Raw genomic sequence first — 10,330 nt, 5'->3', positions numbered from 1 at the left:
GTTTATAAATGTAAACAGAGAAAACCGTAACAAATAGAAGTTTCCAGCAACAACAGAAGTTCAGCAAAGTTTAGCAAAGATCCTGTTTTGATGCAAACATTAAAAGCAGAAAATGCAGGAAATAGGTAAGGCAAAGGTTCTATTTTCCGAAGTGGTAAGTATGTCCTTAGCATAATTTAAGTAATCCATTGCCATTGCAATCCCGATTGCTACAAAGTTGAAGGTAAACTTTTTGACTGCACCTATTGCACACTTTCTCCACAGCTGTATAATAAAACCCTTCTCCTGTACCAAGAGATTCTTCACTGTGATATTAGGTGGTCTGCAGAAGTTCAGTTAAGTAGTTGACTTAATTATGAAAGATGCTATTTGTCTGCATCGTTCTATTTTATAATCTGTGGCATGTCACTCCAAGCTTGCGATTTCTTTTTGGCCAGTTCCATCCACGATGGCTGATCTGGAGCAGCATGACTGCCTTTCCTCAAGTGGCTTATTTCCTCTTTATCTACCAGTGCTGGTGACGGAGCTACTGTGAATAAAACACATGGACATTTTATGTTCGCTTGCTGTGCAGCTATACACCCTAGCTCTTTCATTAAAAACTTCCCGTGCCTTGCCCTACGGTAGAAAATCTTTACATTTCATGTGGAAGCTTCTTCTGCAATATGTTACTGAGAAAATAACCGTTCTGTGCTCGCAAGAATACAATGTTTTTCTCATCACTAATATCTTCTGGTCTCTAAATTTACCAAAGCCAACATGATGACCTGGATTCCTTGCCATGCCCTGTGTTAACACCCAGGCCAAAGAAGAGAGAGTCTTTTCATTAGCCAGAGCATTCATTTGCAAAGTCCTCCTTTACCCAGCCCCCAACTCACAGGATTTTTATTACCTTCAAAACTTCTGCCCTTCTTTCACATTTTAATTTACCAAAGAGATTCAAAGTTACTGTGGGAGGACTGATGGGCAGACAGTTTGTGATCACATCATTCGAGCTTGCTGAGGAAACCACATTAAAATTGAACGCTATTGAAAACAATTTTGTCTGCATTTTACATTTTACACTGAGATAGTGCATTTGGGACCCCGTCCCGTGAAATGGCCTAGTGCTCATGATTCACATTTCTTTCAACGTGAGTTTTGACTGCTCTGTAATCGAAGTGGTCAAAAGAATATGCCACCAAATAAAACTCCGGACGTGAGTGCTGAGAAGTCTGCCCTTGCTGATGTGGGGCTGGGGAAGAGATTAGGATCTAGCCCCTACTCCTTTTCCAGCACTCTCAAGCAGGGTTTCTTCAGACAAGGTTGTGAGATAACAGCCTACATTTTAAGCATCTTGTTTCCTACCAGGGACATAATGTGACAGTGAATTGGTTCTCAGCAGGGGCTCCTTCACTTCAGACTTTGTCTCTTTCCTCTGTTCTTCAGAAGTGGTTTTAGGTGCCAAGTGTGAAGGTTTGCTCCATTGCTGCTTCACTGACCCCTAGGCACAGAGAGGGATAAAGTCCAAGTAATGCAGAGAGAATGAGACCAGTTTGGCAGAACACAAGCAAAGGGAGTGGATGTGGTGCCTGTCACGGTCCAAAGACCACATGCGCTCATCACACGTCGGTCCCAATCCTCTCACTTAAGCTGATACTCCTTCAGAAAGCTCCAGTGGTTTCACGTTAGTGTCCATGATACTCAACTTTACAAATTAAAACTATACTTCTGTATCTCTGATTCATAATGGTGTCTATGAGTAGGTTACTATAGTCTTCAATGCAAAACGTATTCCAAGACCTTTGCACACCTCTACTAACATATATAGGATTTGGAAACAGCCGTGTCCTCTCATGTTTCCCTTCCACATGACAAATTTTGTGGGTTAGAGCACTGTATTTTTGGATGGTTGATGGTAAATGGATTTTCCATAAAAAAAGAAATCGAACCCATCTTCCCATGGATTTTCTTGCCAGCATCAAAAACTACCCTGAAGTGACAGTGCGTGGTGCCATGTGGGAGAAGGAGAAAGTGGGAGTAGTACAGTGGCACCAAACCGCACACGCTGCAGTCAGGAGCATCTTGGCATGTTTCTCTGTTAGCTGATACAGGGAAATACAATGAACAGCACATGGTTAGGGAACATTGCCAGTTAAAATCTGGAGTTTCCTATTCTGATGCAGAAACTGTATTTTGGGATCATTTAAACCCTTGGTGTTTTAAGTGTTATGACAATGTTGAGCATTATTGCAGTTCATAATCTTGCCTAGACATTTTATTGGGTATTATTTCTTGTGAATCTAACAACTGCTATTTTTCACCATCTAGAGATCTTCTCTTATTCCAGGATATAATACAGCTATCTGGGTTTCTAACAGTACCATCTGAAGGAAGAAAGTAGGCCATTTGCACTGGGAATGCTATACTGGTATAGGACACACACGCTCCTGCATCACTGCAGGGTTCTTGCTGTGCAGGAGGTGATACAGGCAGCACTCACATGCTGCTGCCTCCGTCACTGAGCCCAGTACCAGGGAAGCCTTGTTCGTATTCTGAATTAATGCCAAGTGCTTCTGCTGGCACAGCTTTGTCATCTGGGAACACCACTTGCTACAGGTATCACCCTCTTTTGCATGGGATCTTTGGAGAGGCAGCATCAGCCCATATTCCATGGCACCACATGCACATCCGAGTTATCCACATACAGAAAACCAGAATTTATATCTTGGCACTGTCTGCAAGTGCAAAAGTTATTTTTATCCTATTTCACTTCTCAAGGCTCTAAAAATTGTTACCTAGGAGCTTCTGGGACCAAGCTGTTCATTCAGTGTTAAATCAGTCAGGAGGTATAGGAGGTTCAATGAAATGCTGTGCTTAGAAGGATAGTTAAAGAGAATGTATTCCCTCTCTATTGAGAGATCTGAGACTGTACAATTTAGCACCTCATTTTGGGTATTTTAACATGCAATACACACATTAGATCTGGTAAGTGTGTATTGGGCACACAAGAAATTTTACACACCTCGGATAGTTCCAGGATTTCTTGGAGATATAAAATTACAGATCTGAACAACTAGAGAACTCTGAATCGGTAACACATTTCTGAAAGCACTGTCTTTGTTAGTTATGATTATCCCCATGAAGTATCTGCAATCATTACGGCATGACTGATGATATAGCAGTAGAACCAAAAAATACTACAGGAAGGTGATACAAAAGCATCACAAATTTGTACCATAAGTACCTCTGTTCGTTCCTTCTCTTTATTCTGTTTCTCTGTATCTGACTTAATATCCGGAGCCACAAGTGTTTCTCTGTCGAGTTCCTGCTCCTGCTGTATGCCCCTCTGCTTTTGCCTCGCTATGGAAATCCAGGCTGGCTCCGCAGGAACATCGGGATCTCTTCCAGAGTCTCCAGCACCCATGGGGGAAGGCACGCTTCTCTCTGTTGACAGATTATTTATGTACATGGTTATATGAAAGAGAGTGGTAATTAGCTTCAGCTCGCACTCGCTCGATACGGTGATTGGTCCCAGGCTGTGTGACCAGCCTGGGTAAATAGGAATTCTGTTTAGTTTGGTCTCCAGAGAGCAATCTTCCTGTGCTCACTGTTTTAAGTTACCATTCTGCTGGTGAAAAACACTTTGCATCTTTGTTCGGCTAGAGTCGCAGTGTCGCTGCCCTCACATGACGGAGATGCAGAAACATAGAATCATAGAATCATTATGGTTGGAAGAGACCTCAAAGATCATCAAGTCCAACCGTATACCTGATGCCACCCTGTCCACTAAACCATGTCTTGAAGTGCCACCGCTAAACGTTTTTTGACCGTTTCCCGGGACGATGACTCCACCACCTCCCTGGGGAGCCTGTTCCAATGCCTAACAACTCTAACAGTGAAGAACTTCTTTCTAATGTCGAGCCTCAACCTCCCCTGGCGCAACTTGAGACCATTTCCTCTCAATCAAGCTTCACTAATCCACCCATTTTCCAAGGTCTCCCCTTCTGCTCCCTCCTCCCATCTGCTTTGTGGCCTCTTAGAGACAAGCAGCAGCCGATTCAAAGCTGGACGGAGCTGGACCGCGGTGTTGCAAAGGCAGCCCCCTCCCTGCCGTGGCTGCCCTCGGCTCCTGCTCTTCCCGAGCCCAGGCAGCAGCAGCCCATCCCTTGGTCTGCTCCTGCCCTCCTGCCACCCTGGCACAGCCCCTTGGTGCTGCAGGTGCTGTGCGTGACTGAGCACGATGGTCTGTGATGTCCAATCAACACAGAAATACTGCTAAAACCATAGGGTTAAATCACCGTCTTTTGACATGAGGTTTACTTTGACTTATCCTTGCTGACGCTGGCCGTGCTCTCCACTGGGGCCAGTCTCACTTTCATCGTGCTCTACTAGAACAGAGATTTCAGCGAGACAAGGGAAAAAAAAAAGCACTTCCTAGAGTAAAGGGTCAAAAGTTCTACCCTGCTGTCCTCACAACTGCTACCTGGGGACGAGCAGTATCCAGAGGTATGGGGAAGTGAAATACCCTCTAGGCAGACATTCTGTGAAGGGAAATCCTGTCCATACACTGAGCAGAACTGGATCAAGAGAAGAGCCTCAGGTCCCGTTAGCTCCAGCCCCCAGGTTCTCCCCTTCTTCATTGGCTCACACTGCACCCAAAATTCAGGTCTACAACTAAGTGGAGCCTCTGCGTGGTTTAAAAGAGGAACAAGAACAGCACTAACACCCTCAGAACCATGTTAGAGCTCTAGGAAAGATGATTTAACCTTTCCTAGCCATTTCTGGCCACTAATGTACCCCAATTTATGGAAGGCTATTTTAGACCAGAAGTTAAGCTTCTCATCCTTAAATCACGCAAGGTCCTGCCCCTAGGAAACATTCGTGACCTAGTCATCATCCTGTTCAGGGACCCGGGCGGAGGCAGACCCAGCTGGGAAGGTTTACTGTCCCGGAGTCCCTCGGGGCTCAGCTGCTGTGCTGGCACAGAGCTGGGCCACCCAGCCACAGGACCCTCTGGAGCTGTCAGAGGCATTTCTGGAGGGCTAGGGTCTAGTTTAGAGGAACATGGCCCCGATCAAGAAAGCAGGCAAGTGTCTCTGAAGGCAGGTTTGAGATGCCTCATGAAGGCATGGGAGATGAAAGGGATGATGCTCTCCCAAGAGCTGGAATCTGCAAACTCAGGCACATTATGAAAGCCCACAAACTTTCTTTGCTCAGGGATTTTCTGAAGTCACTGTTGTACCTCCCCAGAGACAGGCTATTTATTTGAGCAAGAAAACATTGTAAAGCCTATGTCAGCTGAAAACCACAAAAAGAGAAAGCACAAGTTTTGCTTTAAGGCCAAAGCAAGATGTTTTGCCAGCTGATGCCTGCATTTCCCTTCATGTTCACCTCATGTGATTTTGCAGGGAGACCTCAGAAAGAAACAAGCCAGAAAGTCCAGCTGTGCAAATGCAGCACAGATAAAGCGAAGCCCCTGTACGCTGAAGGAGCTTCCCTCCCTCTCGCACAGCAAGTTACTCCAATTTTCCGCATCCCACCTACGCCCCATCTTTGCATGCCAACAGCTGCATAATCTTCCTTCTATAATCTTCCTCCCTTCTCTTCACCGGCACCCCTCACTTCATTTTTGTCCCATTTTACAGAATGATAGAGAATAAGGCTGGGAGAGATCTCAAGATGTCACATAGTCTGTCCTTCAGCTGCAAGGCAAGACCAGTTGAAAGATCAATTTCACATAAACTGTATCTTGACAAATATGTATATCTGTCCTGTTCTTAAAACTCACCAAAGACAGGACAGATCTCAGAGTCTCCCTAGACAACCTATCCTATGGCTCAGCTCTTCTTTTTCTACTCGATTTTTTTCCCTATTGCGTAAGTTAAATCTTTCTTGCTCTAATTTAAATCCTTAACTTCTTCTCCTATACACTATGGACATGAGCAGATTACTCATAGCCTCCTTGCGTCAGCCTTTTATGCATTTGAAGACTTAGACCATGTTTTCCCTATTTTTTTAACTTTTCTGATTAATCATATTCTCCAGATCACTCTTGCTTTTGTAGGAATTGTCCTAATTTGGTCCAAATCCTCTTCAAAATACGGTGCTCAAAACTGGCACGTAGCACTTGAGAGGAAACGGTGCTAGCATCAGCTGAAGTGGAAGGACTACTCCACTTCACCTGAGATGGTCTCCTGTACACGTCAGTCAGGATGACGAGTTTCTTGCAGAATTATGTTATTCCTATTTTCTATTTAGTTTGTGAGATCCAGATCATGTTACTTCCCCTCTTCCATCCCCTATTTGTATCTGTGCACTGGATTATTTTTGCACACATAACAGAACTTTCTACTTGTCTGTAATGAAAATATTCTTTTCAAACTATGTTTCCACTTTCTCAAGATAACCCTCATTTCTATTACTGTCCTCCAGTGTGCCCACAGGCTTTCCAGCTTGGTAATACTCGCAAATGTAACAAGCACACACTTAGTTCTCTCACCCGTGTCTTAATATACTGAATAGTGTCGGACCTAAGACGGCCACCATCTAAGATGACAGTGAATCATTAGTTGGCACACTCGGTAGCTTTGCGTCAACCCAATGAATGGCTTCACCAAGACTATATTTATAGGTATGTCATGATATTTACAGGAACGCCCTTTGATACCAGTTATCATTTGATTCGACTGCTCTTGACCAAGCCATGTTGGTTGGAACTTATATCTGTCTTATCTTGTAGACATTTAGAAATAGCTCAAGTATTCCTTTCAGTATTTCATATTAAGTTAAGTGGTATATAACACCCTTTCTCCTTCTCTCTCTCCTCCCTCTCATGTCCCTTTTCAAGATGTGTCACCTTCTGGAGTGCCCCTTTTCTTCCACACTTTGCCAGGATAACCACTAGCAGCTCAAGGACTGCTAGCCCATCCTCTCCAAGTATCTTAGGACAAGCTTCATTAGGATCTTCATAAGTAAACCCACACAGTTGAACTGACGTGATGTCTGCTAATGCATCTGCCATCGTATTCCCTCCCTTGCTTGTAGGCCATGCCCTTGAACCCATCTGCACCTTTTTAGGTTGTGAGCAATTTGGGCAGGACCTATTAGTGCATTGCCCAGTAAAACCAGGTGCCATGCTTCATCAGTTCCCAAAGCGCTACTGTGGTACACAGATCGGCTGCCGCTACTGAAGGTGACGGTGATGTCTCGTGTTCCTCAGAGCTGAAGATCCCTCACTGAGTACATGAAGTAGCTTTTCACTTTAGTTACCTTCTATCCAAACCAGTGAACTCACTTTCCTAGCATCCTGTAATGAATAACCATCCAACAGTTACACTCAATATGCTGAAGCTGTTTCCTCACTGAAGCCTCCCTGTGCCCTGCTGGACTCATCCTGTAGCTCCATCCCATCAAACATATCCCTTCCCCACCATGTACAGGCCTCTTCTCAGCCCAGAGAAGACTGGGCTTCTTCTCTGACTGTACAGCTACAGACACATCACCACATGCATCCTTTTCCACCACCTTTTTACCTTTCTTCACTATCTGTAATGTCTCAGCGCTCAAAACCACCAATGTCTTTACCCTGAAGGCCCTGTTCCATCCACCCACCAACTTTCCGATGATACTGGGAACCTGGCTTCTGCCTCGATGCTGCCAGTGATGTACATCTTAGTCTCTGATTCAAAATCACCCTTTGTGTTTTGTCCCATTTTCCCTGTCACACCACAGGAGCTCTCTGTAACCACCAACTGAACTGTACGTTGTTCCTCCTCTGCTCCCACCAAACAATCAATACCGACAAAATGACTGCTATGCCCAAGCTCTATTTACTCCGCTACGTGTAATGGTCTTATTGCTACCTGTGCTCCTGTTTCTCTGTCATCCTCATGGATTTAGGATTCATTTTTGTTATTTCGATGTGCATTGCCTAGCACAACAGGGTTCCCAGTCCCGCAGTGCTGTCTGGAGGCTGCTATTATAACAATGTTTTTCATAAGGCAGATAGACCCTAACAAAGGCATCAAGCACTTTTGCTCTTCAGACAATTCTTCCTGATGAGACGCCAAACATCCTATTCGTGCCAATTAGAAGGCAGCCAAATTAGAGCCAAGTATCATCCCATAAGAGATGGTATCGGAACACCCCTGCGATAGAAGGGAACAAAAACTCTTTATCATCATCCTGAAGATGATATATGTATCTGTATAGCCTGACTTAGGACAGCAGGGTAGTATCAGCTACAGAGGATCAAGAGCTCGTCTGCTTCTGGGAGGACCTTTCTTGTTTCTTTAAGCAATCGCGTTCTGCCCTTATTCGTGTGAAAGTCTCTGCTGCAGAAAGCCAGGCAGGCAGGCAAGGCAGGGGAAATGCCTTCTCTTCAGCACAAAAATGTCAGATGCAACCCGTGTAGGATTTGCTACCTCACCTGTCAGCCAGAATTACTGTGAGGGGTAGAAGAGGCATATTCACTATTTATTATCTTTCCTACTGCCTAAAGGTCCTTTACATTCTCCCACCTCCAACTAGAGAAGGTTTCTTGGCAGTATATGTGTCCCAGCCAGAAGGATGGGAGGTGGTGAAGCAATCCAGGAGACAGTATGGTGAAGTGAGTCAGCTTGATCCATGATCTCCTATGAAGCTCTTGGTACCCTGAGGGGCACCAAGAGGCCAAAAGCTTTCTCAGGAAGTGACTGTTAGCAAGAAAAGTGCTCTGTGCACATCTTCCTCTGTTCAGAAACTGTCTGATCACCTTGAACAAGCCCTCCCTGTCTTATCTCATCCGGTCATGAGGTAATCCACGCATTTTTACGGCCCACCACGTGGCAAAGCACAGTGTTTAAGGAACCGGATAGCCAGAGTGGAACCATAAGCACTCAAAAGCACAATCTAACTCACATGCACAGCAGCTAGCATACCAGTTCCCACCTGGTAAATGCCACTTTTAAGAAGACAACGTAGTACGAAATGCAAGCAGTGACATCCTCCGTCGGGAGCTGTGTGAGTTCGACAGGCCACAGCCGCCACAAACGCCCCGTGTTTCACTTCTCCTCCAGCGAAGGAGGGCTGAGCCTCTTGCTTCCGCATTACACTCAGGAGATTTTTCTGAATAAAACTAAAATCTGAATCATATTCTTCAGTTCTTATTACAACACATTATTTTAAACAATATGCTATTCAACTTGTTACTTAATAAGTTCATAAGCTAATAAAGGATATTGCTGGCAGCCATTTGTCTCTTGTTCACTCACAGCGATTGCACCTTGCCCTGGTGTCCTTGGGGCTGGCTTGGCATCAGGCTTTTTGAAAGACAAACGAACCCCTTCTTCCCCCCGGGATAAGTCACCAACAATGGGAAGATACAAGGTCAGAAGTTCTCAAGCCACCAAGCCGCTCTGTGCATAATGTCACCATGTATTAAAACTAGCATTTAATGTAGGCTGCTGAGGTCTTCTGCTGTCACTTGAACCCACACCCAGAGGCTGCTGAAGCCTTCCCTTCACGTCCTTCCCACAGCCACCAAACACACACAGACAGTCACAAGACCAGCCGCTCCGTCGCCGTTCTTCATCCCTTCCGCAGCTTCCAGACTGACCACCGAGGATAAGCCCTGAAGCCAAGTGACCCATGGCCACCTTCTCAATTCCCTCCTGCGGATCAGAATCACCGGAGTTCTTCTCCGCTGGCTCTGACAGCGGCAGGGCTGGCTGCCTCAGTGGTCCCTAAGGGGGGAAATTCCCCTGCTTGCAGCCCCATTAAATGCAGGTATCTCTTTCCTTCAGTACTTTACTAAAGCAGCTTTTTTTTTTTTCTCTCGGGCTAAAGCTCTGATCTTATAGATGAAATTCCTTCTGCCTAAATATCATGGAAATGAATATGTACACTTCTCATTGATAGCTGGATATTATCCTTTAATGTGTGTCAGACTGGTTGTTTGAACAACATGATGAGGATAAAACATTAATCTTTATGTACAAAAGGAAATCTATGATTGATTTGTTATTGTGCATTGGTTTATACACACACAGAGAAAGTGAAAGAGAAATACATACCTATTTCTGTCTATTGACAGACAGATATACTCAGTGTATCCAAGTGTATCTGGGGTGTGTGTGCTGCTTATATGGATAACCACAGCAAAGACATATTTAAACATCACCCTGAGATTTAGGGATTGAGGGTTTTTTGGTTTGGTGTTTTTTTTTTTTTTTTTAGAGATAGTCTCAGATATTGTACCTGTTTTCTTTAAATCTAAAAGCCTTTGAGCACACAAAATATAGCAGAGGCTCTTTATAGCATTTAAATCCCATACCTGAAAATTAACATCTTATGCCTGCAAGGACTGGAA

At 44.6% G+C, this 10,330-nt stretch overlaps 1 protein-coding gene across 1 annotated transcript in view; it reads right to left on the bottom strand.

The window, feature by feature from the left end:
* Positions 1-383: 383 nt before the first annotated feature.
* The window catches only part of KIAA1211L (KIAA1211-like ortholog), a 26,143-nt gene continuing 16,196 nt past the window's right edge, over positions 384-10,330 (bottom strand). Inside the window, exons 8-10 of the mRNA XM_009702463.1 lie at positions 3,227-3,426; positions 1,348-1,483; positions 384-529 (exon numbers count right to left, since the gene is read on the bottom strand). Of these exons, the coding sequence (XP_009700765.1) occupies positions 384-529; positions 1,348-1,483; positions 3,227-3,426 (482 nt within the window). The remainder of the gene's footprint in view (positions 530-1,347; positions 1,484-3,226; positions 3,427-10,330) is intronic.

Source organism: Cariama cristata, unplaced genomic scaffold (assembly GCF_000690535.1).
Source record: "Cariama cristata isolate BGI_N322 unplaced genomic scaffold, ASM69053v1 scaffold13966, whole genome shotgun sequence".
NCBI lineage: Eukaryota > Metazoa > Chordata > Aves > Cariamiformes > Cariamidae > Cariama > Cariama cristata.
Note: the sequence above shows the minus strand (reverse complement) of the source record. Positions and strands in the feature narration are given on the sequence as shown.